At 53.9% G+C, this 17,240-nt stretch overlaps 1 protein-coding gene across 1 annotated transcript; it reads right to left on the reverse strand.

The window, feature by feature from the left end:
• Positions 1-4,624: 4,624 nt before the first annotated feature.
• Positions 4,625-10,684, reverse strand: TLX1 (T cell leukemia homeobox 1). The gene is made up of 3 exons (XM_005154562.2): positions 10,216-10,684; positions 8,468-8,669; positions 4,625-4,847 (listed from the first exon to the last, which is right to left on the reverse strand). The coding sequence occupies exons 1-3, from the start codon at positions 10,682-10,684 to the stop codon at positions 4,625-4,627; spliced, it is 894 nt and encodes a 297-aa protein (XP_005154619.2).
• Between the last annotated feature and the right edge of the window lie 6,556 nt (positions 10,685-17,240).

The following is a 17,240-nucleotide window of genomic DNA, read 5'->3' on the forward strand; positions in this document are numbered from 1 at the left end:
TTTCAACCCGGGATACTTGGGTCATTCAATGTTGTATTTCACAAACGTTTTTCGGCCAAGCGGCTGCCAAAGCTCAGTATTGCACAAAGAAATCAGTGTCGCTCAGCCAGTCTGCTTCTGGCAGGGGGAAAAAAAAAGATTAATTCAAGAAGTTCCAGCTGTCCCAGGACCCCAGACAGGACTGGCTTTTTGCTGTAACCCAAACAGTTTTCAGCAAAGCCATTTTCAGTTTGGTCGGTAAATCCACTTGTGTTTTCTACTCCATCTAGACCAGGACTGCATGCAAGCTGTCCTCAGCAGCAAGGAGGGGCTGGGGCTCTGCATGCTGTTTTTAGGGTGGGTTGTTTAATTAGGAGCACAGCTAAAAATGCTGATCTACAGTAGTGGTTAGGTAATGAAAATGGTCCTTTATATGAGTGTTGGTGGAGTCAGAGCCTCCTTTTATTATCAGTTATACAAACTGTATAGAGGACAGGTACACTTGCTGCATCTTCCTCCAGCAAATGACAGGTGACTCTTACAGATGTTGCTGCAGGAAAAGTAGCACTAAATATACAACAAATGCCCCATAGATGGGATAATGCAGTCCAAGAAAAGCTGCATGTGGTCTTTACAAGTTACACAAAAATTGGGGCATGCACATACTGCAAGGGGCCACACATGCTGGCCCGTGCCCAGGAAAAAGCACAACTGTAAGCTCCATTTGAGGCAGGAGTCTCCAGCAAAGACCCTTCAGCCTTTCCCTGGGCCCATCGCTCCACAGAGATAGATCAACTGATCCTGGATGACTCATGTGCTTAACTAATTGGCTAAATGGGGGCCAGACCTCTGGTCCCACTTGCCCACATAGTTTGCTGAGCTGGGACCAAACCCAGACAACCGCAGCCCATCCAGCTGGGCTTTGTCTCTTCCAGCTCCGCACAGATGTCTAATACTCTGCCTGCTTTTTCTCCCCCAACCCCACAGATTTTGCCTAGTAAAGCTTAGCACATCCACAGCCATTCCAACATGATTGATAGCTCTTGATCCCCAACAATGCTGTGGATGACAGAGGTGTGCATGACCACTCTCTTGCGTTGCCTATGTGCCCTCAGCTGCCGATATCACACAGGCTTTCCTCCTCCAGCCCGATTCACTCTGCCTTGGTCTGTATTTCCTAGATACAGGCAAACAGTGGAAAAAACATTTCTTCCTAACTCCCATTCCACATTTGGAATTTGCTATATTTCAAGAGAGTGGGAAGGGGGAAATGACTTTCAAGCCATCTTAATGCAATTTTATCCCTGTTCCCAAATAGGTATAATATGAAAAATTAAATCAGCCTTCAACATGGTATAGAGGACCCCAGGATATGGCTGAGGTGATGTCAATCTACAAAACATATCATTACGTGTCATTGTTTCATGTCATTGCTTATGGATTTAATTCCATCATATTTCAGGCAACTTTTATTGTCTACATACAGATGATCATATTAATAACTGGAAACACATATGCAGATATCAAAACCACTTCCTGCCACTAAACCAATTTAAAAAATGAATCCAGGAGAAATACTTTAAGAGAAGCCCCTTCCAGAAGCAATTGTTCCAGGACAAGGAAGACCAGATAATGGCTATTTTTCTAGTTCCAATGTTCCATATTTTGTCATCTCACATTGAGATTTCTTTCTTTTCTTTTTGTCTTTTTTTTTTTTTAATCAGGAAAGATTGATAAGAAAAGGAGGAAGTCAACAATTTTGAGAACAAGATGTAGCTAAATATTGTATCTAAACACATGCCCTTGGATGTGCATTATCATATATTCGACTTCACTGAGGAACATTTTGGAATATGAACTGAATAATGTGGATATTATAAAATGGCTGTCTTGGAATTAAATTTTATGAGATTGATGTGTCATGATAATAAAATAGAAAACACTTTTAATATCAACAGTGAGCTCTATCGTCCTTTTATTATTATTATCTTGTGGTTGGTGCTTATTCCTACACAGAAACCTTGAAAACAAAACCGTACACTGCAACAAACTGTAAACCATTAAAGATCTGCACAAAACGATGCCTCCTGAAGGAGTAAGCCCTACCCCCAGCATTATCTTTGCAGCAGAAGTTGGGCATGTATTAAATAATTACCATAATCCAGACCTAAAAATCTGTCTGTGGTATGAAACAGAATCCAAACAAAAGACTTCTGTGAAATTTATCTTGGGAAAAAGAATAGAAGGTATTTTACTTCAGTAGTTTTTGGGAGGTAATCAAGTATATTTTAAATACATCTCAAAAAATATGTGTGTTGTCTGTATTTCCTTATTTTCCTGTGGTTTTTCTTTAATTTTTCTTCCTTTCTTGTCTCTTTTTTGGCTTCTTGTCTCTCTGTCGCTGGGGATGTTTCTCTGTGCTCACTCACACAGTGGATGAGTGAATATACCATAAATATTCAGCCCAATCCTGCAGTAATAAATTTTGGATAAAGCAGGGTGTTCATACACTCCCATAACAAGATTCCCAGCAATGCTGCATCCAAAGAACCCAGCTTCCAGGAGCACTATCAACTGGGTGTCAAAGACTCTGTGTGTTTTGTCACACATATCCCACAGGCAACCCAGATTTAGGACTTGCGGCTCGCCACCCTTTTCAGTCCTTTCCTCCAACATCCTTTACCCAGTAATTCCCAGTGGTGGAAGAAATGCAAGGCTGAAGTCAATGCAGCTTCCCTGGCTGTAAAGCTGGGAGATTCCCCAAGGAAATAGATGGGAGTTTTCCCACCAGTTTGATTTTCCACTGAGTAAGGCTTGCCCAGATGGGAACAATGTCCTTGAGTAAGGCAGAGTGTGAACAGAAAACAGGGTCCCTCGAATAATTCCCTGCAAGTTTGTCTCTAAAATGTACTCTTACACATTTCCTTATATTCAAATTCCACTTTCCACATAAAGTTTTAGACACAAGTATCTTCAGACCCGCCCCAGCCCAGGTGAGACCCCACTCCAAGGTCTTCCTCAAGAGATTATTTAACATGAGTTTAAGGCCAATTCCTGTGCAATTCCCACCACCCCAGCAAGCCCCCTCCAGAAGGGCTTTGATTAAAGCACTGCTGGATAGAAGCCTGAAAACGTTTAGAGGATCAGGGGTTAAAATACAACAGATTACCTGTGAAGCTGCCAAAGCCAAGCGGACCTCAGCAAAGTCTAACGCTAACTCTATTTTCATATAAAAGAGAATAGCAGGGGCTGCGGCAGTAGTTGTGATACGCTGTCTCCTTGCGGGGAACTAATAGACAGGGAAGAGCAAGGCTTTAAATGATTTATTCAGTACCCTGGAGATTTTTCTTTTTATTCTTTTTTTTGTTTGTTTCCACATAAATTACACAAGCACTTTATAAAATGAGTACACAGAAAACACCTTATAAGTGCATAACTTAAAAAATCAAACCCAAACAAACTAATGCCTTAAAAAATCTCACTGAAAATAGGTTTTCTGATTGCTTGTTTGTACTAGCTGCTTAAATTGGCAGTGCTGTGTTAGATTATAAGTAACTGAAAAATATATACTGTATATATATATCTATATATATTCCTGGTATTTGCTATAAGAAGTGCTTTGCTTAATTGTGTCTCATTCCCTTGGTACAATTAAAGAAACACCTAGGTTAAACATCTGAGAGTGAAATTGATTTTTGCCATCAGGAACTGCCTTCTAAAGGGAAATGGGCAAAATAAAACATTGGACAATATTTTGCAAATTATATGGAAATACTCCATGGAAAGAAACTGCATTACCCCCATAAAACTGCCACCCAGGTCTTCTCGTTATTAAAATACACGCTGATGGGCACGGAGTCCGTGGCAGCTGGGGACAGTTTGGGCTCTTCATACAATTGAGATATCATATTTACCATCCTCAGAAGTCTATCAGATCCTTTTCTTATTCCCTCCTCACAAGAAAAAATTAATGAAAAAGGGGAGGAGACACAGCGAGGTGAGATACAAAGGGTTCCCATCTGGAGCAAGCAGAAATTGCTGCTGTTTCCTCCAGTTGTTGCATCCCCGAATGTCTCTGCTGCGGACAACCCAAGGAGGCTCATGGCAGACGTGCTTTCCAGGGAGCCTCCTCCTTTTGTTTCAAACCATCAGTCCAAAGTATACATATATATGTATATATATATATACACTTCATATATATATATATACATATACGGATATATAAGGGTGACCCCACACTTTGCACTGCCACCAGCAGAATCCAAAGGAAGTTTTGTTTCCCAGCTGGGTGAACACTGGCAGCCATGTGTCAGAGCTTGGTTTTTGTCTGGCAGCAGTCAGTAAGTTCACGGTCAGCACTGGAGACTTTCAAGAGAACAAAAGGGTTGGGAGGAGGCGAGACACCACTGCTGCTCCAGCAACCCCACAGGCAAGGAGAGTTTTCAGGGTGTTTTCCCTTCCTTTCGGTCCTTGTGGAGGCTTTCCCCAGCTGGACACATGGGATGCACACGAGGCCAGATGACCGCAGGGTGACAGTCTTCCCCAGGGAGAAACAGGGATGCACATGTCCCACCAGTGATGCCGTGGGTCCCCTGGGGACAACCCCACCAGCAGAAGGTGCACATGCCACCAGCGGGTGCTAGCCTTATTCGCAAGCAGAAGCAACAGTGGTGACACTGGTGATCTTGGTGGAGTCATCAGACCAAGGCTGGAGGTTCTGGAGGGCAAAGAGAGAGGAGTTGTGGACACAGATGGGGTCGGCTTGGATGGGCTGGTTGATGGTTTTTTGGAAGGCCTCCTGCTGCAGCTGCATGAGGATGCGGTTCGCTTGCTGCCGCTCAGCCTCCCGCTCCTCTGCTGTCTGCCTCCTAGGAGAGAGGGAACAGTTAGATGTGTCTGGGGGAGCAAAGGAGGGGTATCTCCAGAGAGATATAGGTTGTGCTCAATGCTTAGAGCTGGTGGAGGGTAGCAAAAGAGAATGCCTAGCCATGGCATAGACCCACATCCCCAGCCCAAACTGACAGTAAATCCTTTAAACTCTGGGGACTCGGGCTGTATCATACTAGCCCCAGCAAAAATTGCTCTGATCACAGAAAGCCAGGAGCAGCCCACAGCTTTGGTTTGTTTTCCACCCATGGGAAACATCCAAGCAGAGCAAAAACACCCACAGGAGCACATGACAGGGTTGCAAAAGGTGGGATTCCCTGCAAACATGCCCTGTGCCCAGCAGTGAGAGCCAATTGCACAACGTCCTAATGAGGAGCGTGGGGTAGGAGCAAGGTGAGACACCACTGACTGGCAGTGCCACGTGGCTGGGAGACAGGCAACATCACCCTGGGTATCCCCTTCCCATCTCCTTTGCTGGGCTGTGGAGACCAACTGCCAGGAATCTGGATGAAGGCAACAGCATGTCCAAGGCAGGCAGGACAAAAATCAGCAAAATGTTGGCTAAAGACTAGAAACATATTTCTAGCAGTGAGAAGATTCAAAGAACAGGATAAACTGTCTGAGCAGGGTGAAGAAGCTATATTTAAGAATAGGTTGGATATGCATATATCTGGGATGAACCAGCAGAGCTGATCCTCCTGAGGGGGAAATTAAGGGCCCATTTGGGTCCTTTCCAGTGCTGGTAAGGTTCCAGCTCTGGGATCGCTTGGAGGAGGGGATAAGATAGGTAGAAAAGACCTGAACACACTTAAATCCACAATGAAAATCCCACCCCTCCCTTGCTTGAATGGCAGCACGGTCAGTCTGGAAGCTGCACTCTATGGTTACCTCTGCTTTTAGTGGTGAACATCTCCTGGCACCTCCAGTGATGCTGCTGGGAAAACCCAAGGGCAGCTCACAGTGCCAGTCCCAGGATGATGCCCAAAGCACCCCCTCTCTCTTCCACACACCCCTGGGCTCAGCTGATGCTCTCCCAGCAGCTTCTGTGGACCAGTGACAGGGGAAACGGCAGCATTTTAATTTAGCAACTCAGGGGGATGCAAGATGTCTCATCTTTTTTGGCTGTGTGGGTTTGAAGTGGCAGTCCTGAGCTCCACAGTGATATCTGTGAGAGCAGGGCAGGAGGACCCTGGCTCCCCAGCAGGCAAGGGAGTGAAAGCTGGATGCAGGTGATGGGACACAAGCCTCCAGGCATGCAGCCAAGGCTCCCACCCTGGAGCATGTAGCTCAAGGCTCAGTCCCTGCTCTAATCACTGTGTCAACATCTCACATCAGACATCCTGAGGAGAGGGGGCTCAGAACAGCACCGGCCCTCCCTGCACAGCATCTCTGCCTTGATGAATATTTAATGACTCCCTGCACAATGAAGAGATGTTCTAGGGAGAGCAGGAGCCCCACATCCAGAGCAGTCAGGAACAGGATGGCTGTGAGCACCCGGGCTCCCAAGTATCTCCCTGTTTAAGCATCTGGTAAATCCATGCATTTTGTCAGGCTGTGATCTACAAGTTCAGATCTGCCTGGAAGGAACTTAACCTTGATGCCCATGTCTCAATCAAGAGCCCAAATCTAAGGAGGGGATCACAGAGCCTACTTATTCCAGCAGAGATACTTGGGAAAGTGGCAGAGGCAAGACTCTTCCTCTCAGCTTGCATTTACTTAAGCAGTTAAATCCCGCGGAGGCCTTAGAGCAACTCTTTTCTCAGATATTCCCTCCTGCACAGCTCAGACTGTGACTGTAAGTGGCTCCTGCATCCAGCACTGCAGGCACTGCTCAGAGCTCACTGCCCTGTGCAGGGGCCCAGACCAGTGAGCTGGGTGTCCTGTCAGCCAGGGGCACCCACATCTCCATCACAACACCCAATGTACATTGATGCAAACAAGCAGCGCTTACAAGTTTGCATCCCTCAGGATCAGGCCAGTGAGGATTCTCCCATGTCTAAGACTTCGGCTGAGGTCAGGCTGCAGCCTTTCCCTTAGGCAGAACTAGGAGTTTGTTTCTCTTTCCCCAGCTATTTTTTGTGAAATAGATGAATAGCTTTGTATCCTTTTCTTCTCTGCCAAAGGGAGCTGAACTTAGCCAACAAATGCAAGGAGTATTGACAGATGGATTTGCCTCACTTCCTTAGGAAACCAGGTTAGAAGACATAGCTGACCCTGCTTTGCAGGCCATGGCAGTTCCTCCTCCAGGACTCTGCTCCTAGCCAACAGAGATCACTCCAGCCAGAGACTTCCTGGCACCTGGGGAGCTGCTCTTCCATACTGTTTAGGGAAGAAATCGCTGAGGGGGGAGATTCACCCACACTTTTGGCTTCAAGTTCTTTGAACCTCATTTCTTATCCAACCTCAGCATCCTCGGGCACTCCCTGTCCCATTCACTCTCAGGGAGGCCCTGGGAAGTCCTTTTCCCTGCCTTGAAGAAGCTACAGCCTGCCTAGACCCAGCACCCATCAACACGCCTCTTCCCTGAGCTGCGGGGAGCTGTCCCTTGCCCAGACCCCCGCAGGGGTCTGTCCCCAGCCCGGAGCAGGGGATGTTCCTAGGACAAAGGGTGCTTCCCCTGGGGACACCCAGGGAAGCTGCAGCCTGGGAGGGTCAGGGTCACGGCGGTGGAGCGCAGCCTCCTTTTCCTCTCTTGCCCGGCTTTACCGACACGCCCGGCAGGGGAACAAAAAGAAAACATTTTGGCAAGGAGGTGCCCGAAAGCCCGCGGGGGTGAAAAACCTTCGCGTGATGCACAGCCCGGGATCCCGGCAGCCCCGGGTGCAGGATGCGGCCCACGCCGGGTGCGGCCCTGCCCCGGCGCCGGGTTTCCAGCTGCCGCCGCTCCGACGGGTCCCGGTCCCACCCGCTCCCGGGACGGCGCAGCTCGGCCGCCGATCCCCGCTCCGTCCGTAGCCGGATCGGGCCGGGGATCCCACACGCTACCGCCGGGGAAAGAGGTGCCGGGTGCCCTCCGGTACCACTGACCGCACCCCCTGGACAACATTCTCACACGTAAATCCTGCATACGTGTGTATGCACACATACATTCAGCCTCGTTGCATGCATGTAGACCCCGTGTGCTCACATACAGTACACATGGAATGCACACAGCCTGTACACACGTTGCACACGCATCCCCATGCAGGTGTCCGGCTTGTATGCACACCTCCAGCACGCACACCCACACATGTGTGGTCACACGGCCTTCACACAAAAGCATCCGCACGCAAGCTGCGCAGTGACACATGCATGCCCTTCTTGGACACAACCCCTCAGGAGCGCACACGCTCACACATGCTACATGCACACACATGCACAGGCATGCACACACATGGCCTACGCACACATACACATTCATGCCCACAGGCACACATGTGTACAGGCACACATGTGGCTGTGCAAGTACACATGTGTTTGCATGTGTGTGTATGCTCAAATTCACATTCACACACGTGTGACACCCACCCAACGCACTCACACGGCTCGTACCCCCATGTGAAGCCACCAAGGCAGCCGACAGCAGGCCTGCTCCCCCAGAGCTGCCCTCTCAGCTCCTCACCTCCACTTGGTGCGTCGGTTCTGGAACCAGGTCTTCACCTGGGCATCAGTCATCTTGAGGGCCTTGGCTAGGGCAGCGCGTTCAGCCGAGGCCAGGTACTTCTGCCGGTGGAAACGCTTCTCCAGCTCGCAGATCTGCAGGCGGGTGAAGGAGGTGCGCGGCTTCTTCTTCTTGGGGGGCGTGCGGTTCTGGTAGGGGTGACCTATACGGCGTGTTACAGTGAAGGGTGAGAGGGCCACTGGGGGGGACACGGGAGGAGGGGGGATGAGAGGCAAAGAAGCAAGCAGCGACATATCAGCACAGGGGCTCCGGCTCCCGGGCGCTGGACTGGGCACCCCCCCGCTGCGAAGCCGCCGCTTCCCCGCCAACACTGCGCACGGACTCTAAACCGGCGGCGGTCCCGGCGCCTGCCCCAGGTGCTGCGGGCACCCGCCGGGCACCGCTCGAGTTTGGTGGAGGGGAAGACGGCCGCTTGCCCGGTGAAGTGCCCGGCGTGGGGCGGTAGAAGCGGCAGCCGGTGCTGGCGCCGAGCCGGGGCTCTGCTCTTCGTGCGAAGGGGGCTTGGTTTAATTTCGTTTGGGCAACTTCACCGTGCTCGGCCCAGCGTTTCGTGCGCGGGAAATAACTTCCCGGGCTAGAAATGGGAGTTGCAATCATTGTTCTGGTTAGGGATTTAATATAATTTTTCTCTTTTTTTTCTTTCCTTTTTTTTTTTTCTTTTTCCCCACGAGAAAAATAATTGGCAGAAAAACTCTCGGCCGGGCCGGGCAGAAGCTCCTAGAAGTGCAGCCCGGTGCCTGCCAGGGGAATGGCCCGTCGGTTCGCCCGTGGCCGTGCCAGAGCCTTCGGTTCGAAATTTAACGTGAACTTCCAAAAATCGGGCCTCGCTTTTCGCCCCGGGAAGAGGAACCAGTGCGGGCCCTGCAGGAGCGGAGGGCGATTCTTTTCCCCATTGCAGTTTCGCTGCTTTTTTTGTTTGTTTTCTTATTTTCGTTGTTTCGAGTTTTTGCCTTATTAGCTCCGAAGGACGAGCCCAGGTACACCTGGAAAAGGCGCCGGGTCTGGAAAGCGGCTCCAGCCCGAACCCCGCTCTGCTCGGGACTAGAAAAAGGTCCCTTTTGGCGGGGGAAACGCTGACCCGAAACCCGCAGCCGAGATTAACCAGACGGGTTACAGTACGCAACGGAAAAACAGCTCTGCGGGCGATCGGCAACGGGCCGACCTTCCCGTGTGGGCGAGGGTCTCCCGCGGGCCGGGCTCTGCCTCCGAAATAACCCGCTGTTTGAAAAGAAACTTTCCCTGGGCTTTGGGTCTGGCGGCGGGAGCGAGCAGCCGTGGCCGGGTCTGTGGGAGGTGTGCGAAATTTGCCATCCTGTTTCCTCCCTGCTCGCCTTTACCGAGCGGCATCCCGGGGAAAAACAAGAAAACCAAACCGAACCAAACCCACCACTAAAGGACGAACAACAAAAATTAAATCAAAACAAATAAAATAGAAAAAAAGTAAAATAATTTTAAAATTATAATAAAACGCACTTAGGAGGGACTGAATGAGCCCGCTTGTCCACCTCTTCTTGCTCCTGGTCTCCTCCGGGATCGACTTCCCAGGGCAAGCCAGGCCTATCCCTCCACCCGGGGCTGGATCCTGTCTCTCCGGTGGGCACTGGCTGCCGCGCCGAAGCCGAGCGGCGGAAAAGGGAGCGGGACAGCGGGAGCAGGAAGGGAAGGGGGGTCCCGGTGTCCAGACTCACCTGTGAATCTGTCTTTTGTGTACCGCCTGTTGCTCTCCATCCAAGGGAAGGTGAGCCCCGTGATACTGTTCATGCCGTTCACCGCCGGTACAGCGGCGGAGAGGGGCTGGTGCACGCCGCCGGTCACAGGGCGATGGGCCGGGACGCGGATCACTCCCCCGGCTGAGCTCAAGGTGTTGCCGTTCATGCTCACCGCCATGTTCACGTTGTAGGAGCCGGGCAGGCCGCCCATGCTGCAGGAGGTACCGGTGTAGGCGCCGGCCGCACCGCCGCTCGCCCCGTAGCCACCCGTGACCGTGTTGTAGGCGCTGCCCACGATGCAGCCCAATCCGTAGTCCGCCGAGTCCTGCAGCCGTGGGTGCGATACCATGCAGCTGCCCGGCTCCGACGTGTTGAGGATCTGGTCGATGCCGAAGCTGATGGGCTCGGCTTGGCCTTGGTGCAGGTGGTGAGCCCCGAGGTGCTCCATGCCGCCGGACGGGAGGCACCGCCCGGCCCCGGCAGCGGAGCCGTGTACAATGCCCCGGGACACCGGGGCCGGACCTCCGCCCCGGGCCGGGCAGCACAGCTCCGCACCGCCCCTAAACACGGCAACGGAGCCGCGTACAATCCGTTCACACCGGCTACACGCTCAGTTCCATAGCACAGCGTTCGCGCACCCCAAAACCCAGCAGCAAAGCCACACACTGCCGGGACACGGCAGCCACACGCTCAGCCCACAGAGCCAGCAGCAGAGCCATGCGCAACCGGGGCACGGGAGCTGCACAACCCCGCAGTCCAGGACACGACAGTCGTGCCCCGCAGGGGAGCGGGAGCTGCACACTCGAGACACAACCGCGACAACCCCCACGTCCCTACGGGACCGAAAGCCTCCTGAAACAGGGACTCAACACCTCACCAGCTCCGACAAGTCCCAGCACCCTGCCGCCACCAAGACACCGCCACCCCAAGTCACGAGTCGCTCACCTAAGCCACACACACACAGACCCACACCCCCACGAAGGTGCCCCGGAGACCCCTCCCCGCCGCGGGCGGTGGGGAGCCGGGAGCCCCGTGGAGAGGCGCAAAGCGGAGCGCGGTGGAGTGCGAGTGTGAGCGCCCCGCTTGCCCATCAATCACGCTACCCAAGGCCTACTGCTCCCGGGCCCTCACTCTCCATTGGCTGGATGCTGAAAGGAGCCGAGTGAATGACAGCAGAGAAGAGCACACGAGAAAATGAGTTTCTTCTTCCCCAGCTTCCCCCTCCCTCGAAAAAAAAAGATCACCATTCGTCTCGGCCTTATAAAGTCAGCACAGGGCACTGGGGTGGGTAAAGAAGTAGCAGGTACTCAGTGGCAGAAGAGAGGAACGTTTTGTCCCAGAGTTTGTGGTTGTTGGTTGCTGGGCAAGGGGATCCAGGCTGTCAGCTCCCGTGGCGGTGGGATGACGCCCTGGGCCGCGATCACCGTGAGCTGCCAAGTGATCCCGTGTGAGGGGCTGAAGCCAGAGGATCCCTTCCTAGAGGGGTTCCAGACCCTACTGGCCCCTTTTCTCCGGAGGGGTGTTCTCAGTTTGAAGTCAGCACTTCTCAAAACAGCCGCGGAGGAAGGGGGTGGGGGTCTCCCCCTTCTCCAGTAGCCAGAACGGGGACACGGGAGCTGCCAGGAAAGCCCCCACGAGTGCCAGGCCCGTGGAGGGGGTGCCGTAGAAAGAGGCGTTGGGCACCTGAGGCACACCTCCCACCGGAGAGCTGGGGGAGCTCATTCCCTCGGGCCGAGCTCCGGCCGCAGCTGATCCCCCCCGGGGCAGCGGCGGGGCGAGGGCTGAGCGGGGCTCCTGCTGCTGCCGGGACCTCCGCCGAGCCTGCCCGTGAGCGATGAGCGTTTTCGTTAAAAACATGAAGTCTGAACAAATGAATAAATAAATGCATGAAAAAATCTGAAGTTTCGGCTGTAATTTGCTGCAAAATGTATTTGGGCCTGCCCGTCTGTGCTCCCGCTCCGTGCAGCAGGGGATAGGGAGGTTGGGGCAGAGCCGCTGGTGGGGCGGGGACACTGCCAGGTCCTGCCCCACGCTGCTCTTTCCCGACTCTGCCCAGTGCGGCCCGGCGGTGCCGGTCGAGAGTTTCCCCGCTCCCCCAACGGGCAGCCTGCTCTGTCCCCACAGCTCCTCCGAGCGGCCCCATCCTCCCCGCCAGGACAAGCGCTGCCCTCTGTGCCTTCAGCATACTGGTTAGTCAGTGGCCGAGGGGGAGCCGTAGAGGTCCCCACGCAATACAAGTGCACTGGCATAGAAAGCCGTGCCGTGCCCTCCCTTACACCTCCTCGCTCACAGACATATACATACTACACCGTGCACATCCTCATGCACGTTCCCACTCACACGGCCTTGCAAACACCCTTGCTAAGATGCGCAGAAACACCCCCATGAGCTCAAAGGCGGCCACGCAGTCACACACATTCACTTGCACACACCTACATTTGTGCACACTTATTCCGTGTCCCCCATTCTCACTTACAATCCTTCCTGCGCTCACACAAACACACACACACGCGTTCTCACTCACACCTTCACAACCGTATGCATTCACACACGCACATTCGCTCCCACAATATGCATTGATGACCACTATACCTGTGCAATCAGATACACACAGACACACCAGGGCTTGTGATGCCACCCTCACTCCACCATTATCAGCGCACCCACAACCATGTCCCCACACCGGGAGGCTGTAGAGGCACAGCGGGCAGCAGCAGCTCACGGGCTCCCCTCAGCCCCATGCCCAGCCGGTGCCCGGTGCTCCTCCGGCCCTCTCCCCGCCACAGCCCAGCCCTGCCTGCCCGCCGGGGTCGGGTTTCCCCCCCTCCCCGTACCTGCCTCAGTTCTTGACTTCTGAACTCTTCAGGGAACTCGCTGGCGCCAGCTCCATCAACCAAAGTCCTTGTGGTTAGGAGGAGCTGGGAGGGGAGGGAGGGAGCGAGGGCTGGGGCTAGCAGGGCCGGGAGGCTGCCCTCGGGCAGGGGCCTTCTCACGCCCCAAGGCTGCAGCTGCTTTTGCACTTCTTCAGGACCAGCCTGGGGTTCTCCAACCCCTTCCCATACGGGGAATGTGGGGCAGAGCATGCTCACCGGCCTTGAGCGTGTCAGCTTGTCCTCACAGAGAAGTGGCAAAGCACACCGTGCCATCCCTGTGCAGTGCCAGAGCCCCCTGCCAGTGAGCTCTGAGATCCAGAGGGACACAGCTCTGCTGCAGAGACCGGGGAGGTGCCCTCTCTCCAGTAACACAGCTGTCTGATACTCCTTGCACGTCCCAAAGGCCCCAGTCGATGCTGAGCAAAGACTTCGGCCTTCCCTGTGCTAGAGATCCCCCAAACTGAGCAGATGCTGAGGGCCCCGGAGGGACTAGCCCCAAGAAACCACAGGGTCACCACCACTGAGCCAGACTGTCTAATGAGGGTCACAGCCCGCAGCTGCTGGGCCAAAAGTAGGGGCCTTCTGGCATTAAAACCTGACAGGAGACAGACCACAGGTAAGTTCGACCTTTCTCTGCCCACCACCCAGCAAGGACAAAGGAAAAGGGCAGGGAGGGCACAACGAGGATACATTACTTCTGTAAGTCAATGGGAATTATGGATGGTATTTTGGGACGGTGCATAGCCCCAGGATTTAATCTCTGCACAAGCCACAGATCTCACATGCAGCCTTTGGAAAGCTACATAGCTCCTGCCATTGCAGGTTTGGACACTGCACATCTAAGCTCCAGGACAACACCGGGTTCAGATACTCCAGTTCATATTGCTCCTGGTTTCTGTTTCCTCTTGGGCTGTCCAGGGCTGGGGCTTGAGCTGTGCTTTCTTATGAGAACTAGCAATTAATTTATATCCTACACATACAGCTCCCCAATTCTAGGGATAAGCAGGACTTTAGTCCTCTAAGAGGATGTGTAGTGCTGCACCAGGATATGTGAGCGGCAGTCTTAGTGCTTCCAGGTTCCCATCCCAATGGGAAAGTTTATAAGGGTCAGCACAACTTCGAAGTGCATCCAACGATCCTACAAATGGATCCCTGGGGTGGGAGTCAGAGGTACCCCAGTCCAGCCCACTGTACCTGGCTGCTGCTTTGAGGAAGATCTCCAGCCAGCACCCTCCCACCTGCCAAGGGCTGGATTTGTTAATCTTTGGTAGGACTTCAATATCAGGCCCTGCAGAAAAATAATTCAGGGATCACACTCTACACAGAGCTCAGGGAGACAGGCATTCTCAGATGTTTGCAATTGAGGGTAGTGGGGTTTCTTTTCTAGCCAGAGGGAGAGAAATTCCTTTTTACAGGAAACATCAGGAAGCTGGATCAGCCCTCTTTGGAGGTGGAAGGAAGCCTCCAATGCAGGAGCTGATACAGGCACTAAGTTGTTGTAAAATCAGTACATTGAGAAGCCTTTGGTCTCTACTTCTCCAAGAGCATCTCACCCCTTTTAAGCACCTACAGCCACTACAGCCATTGCCCCCCCTTCACCTGCCCCGAGCAAGTGCTGGGACAGGCTCATTTCCAAGGCGATGAGTCAATCCTGCCTCAGTTGAGGGCTGCAGGCTTGGTATATCCATGCTAGGAGATGGAAATAGAGACGAGGGCCCTGCCCGTGCTGCAGAAGTCTCCCCTCTCCCTCCTGATAAGGGCCTGGGGATCCTTTCCCAGGTTCTCTCATTGATCGCCTGCATCTGCCTCCTGACAGTGGAGAGGGGCAGCCCAACCGGGCTCTGACCTCCACCCTGCACTCTCCTTCTGCCTTTCTGTCTTCCCAGGGCTTCCCTTAGCCTTAGCGCTGAGCTGAGTTTCCCTGCAGTTGGGGGCTCTTGGGAGCTCGGCATCGCAAGCTGCCTCCCTGCCTCGCAGCTGCCGGCCGGGAGCCTGCTGCGAAATACAACCCTTCCTGCAGGGACTGGGGACAAAAGTGACGTGTCTGGGACCTTGGCAAGGTCCCAGGGAAACGCACTGGGCTCGCTTCAAAACCTGTGCTTAGAGCAGTGCTTTCTGGAACCTTCAAAATCCTCCCGTTTTCCTAAAAGGAGAGTGAGTGGCTCCGCCGCAGGCAGGTACATGGTGACAAACCCATCCCTACCGCACCAGCAGAAGGGTGCACCCCGGCTCCTTCCCTTCCTCGCTTCTTTATTTGTTTAATTCGTTGGGCTGGGGGAACCCTTCCGCACGTCCATCACCTCCAGCAGCTCTTTCCCTCCCTTTCCAACCCGTGTGAAATCAGTCACGGCGGAGGAGCTCGTGCCCGTGCGGAGCCCGTCCCTGCTGCCGTCGGGGCTCTAGCACTCTGCTCTGCCGCGCTCACTGAGTTATGTGGCAAATGTCGCGACAGACAACAACAGTCGAGCAGCGCGACCACCACATCAAGCCGCCGGCCTCCCGCGGCAGTGCGGGCTTCCCAACGTGGAATCCCGTTTCCCACTGGTCCCATCGAGAGCCACCCTTTAGGGACGGTCCCCAAAGCCCCCGCCCCATTGGCGGCGGCGTTTCCCCGACTCCGTATCCGCGGGAAGGGCGGCCCGAGCTTGCTGCGCATTAAAAGCGATTAACACCATTTGGGGAATTTTTAATTGCTCTATAAAGCACGCCGTAAATAATTACTCCCAGCTCTGTTGATCCCTCGAATACGCACTGACAGTTGTAATTTATGGCTTTGGAAACGTGGCCCCTTGTATTCAGCATAACTCCTTATTACAGTAATGACTTAGCGCCGCTGCACTTAATGAGTATAAAGTGCCCGGCGCAGAGGGAGCCGCAGCATCGCACGAACTTCGCCCGTAACAATATTTCTCCCCTTTATGGTTACAAACGACTGAGAGGCTACGAGTTAATACAGGGAGGAAGGAGCGGCGGGGCCCTGGGAACGGAGCAGGGCCCTGCCGGGGAGCGCAGCCGCCTCCGCGTTCGGTCAACGACATCTCTGAGGGTTAGCTGTTATCCACCTAAAATAAGTATTTAGAGCGGTCCGCAAACTCCCTCCTCGACTCCCTGTAGCCGCTGACTGCCTGGAGAAAATGGGTTAGGGAGGTGGAAGAGAATGGCCACAACTCGTCTCACCTAAGGGCTCACGCAAAGCGGATGCCGCGGAGCCCCGAAAGGCAGGTCGACCTGCTCCCCATAATCTCCGGGTTTTCTCCATACTTCCCTCTGCCCAGGGGCCTACCGGCTCCATGCAACAGGCCGGGGATCTCTCCCTCTCGGACCCCTTGCCGGGACTACGGGAGGGAGCGGGGTGGTGGTCGATGGGGGCTGAAGCACCCGGCGGCACTCCATGAATATTCAGTGCTGTCGCTTGCCTGAGGAGCATCTGCCGATAAATTATTGGTCCTGCAGCACCGGCCCCTCTCTCCACCGTGTAGAAATGCGTGTAATCCCATTAGCCCCGGCCCCTTGGCCACCCGCCCTTACCAGCCCCGCTAATGAACGGCGTCTGGCCGCCACCCCGGGGGGCACCAGCGGCAGCGGGGGACACCTCAGGCTCTGCCCCGTTATTAACTCCCAGCTTAATTACACCCCCGTGCCAGGTAATACCGCCGTGCGTGCGGGACCAGACGCGGGACTTACACCCGGCCACCTCCGCGGCCTCCCCCTGGGTCTCTCTCCCCCACTCCTAGAAGCGCTGATCCCTGCGGCAGCCAGGCCTGTCCCGGTACAGAGGGTGACAATCTTGACATGGGATCCCCCGCGCCCATGGGGGAGGCTCCCCGGCCCCTGATGCCGGCAGCTGCCTTGTTCGCTAGCCGGGGAGCGACGGCCGCTTTTGTCTCCTGCCCGCCCCGAGCCCGAGGCCTTTTCCCCGTCAGACAAAGTCCTGTTTTGCCAACAGATCTGTGTCTCCCTCAGCCCCCTCTCCCCCCACCTTAAAAGCAGCCCTCGAGGGCAGCGGCGCAGGCAGCTCCGCAGAGGCCAAGCAAGCAGGGAGCCGTCTCGCTCCGCCGTCTCACTAACAAAGTGGCTTTCACTAATGAACAAGAAGATCCAATAATAATGGTCTTAATTATTACAAACATT

The sequence above is a fragment of the Melopsittacus undulatus genome, chromosome 4 (genome assembly GCF_012275295.1).
Source record: "Melopsittacus undulatus isolate bMelUnd1 chromosome 4, bMelUnd1.mat.Z, whole genome shotgun sequence".
Taxonomy (NCBI): domain Eukaryota; kingdom Metazoa; phylum Chordata; class Aves; order Psittaciformes; family Psittaculidae; genus Melopsittacus; species Melopsittacus undulatus.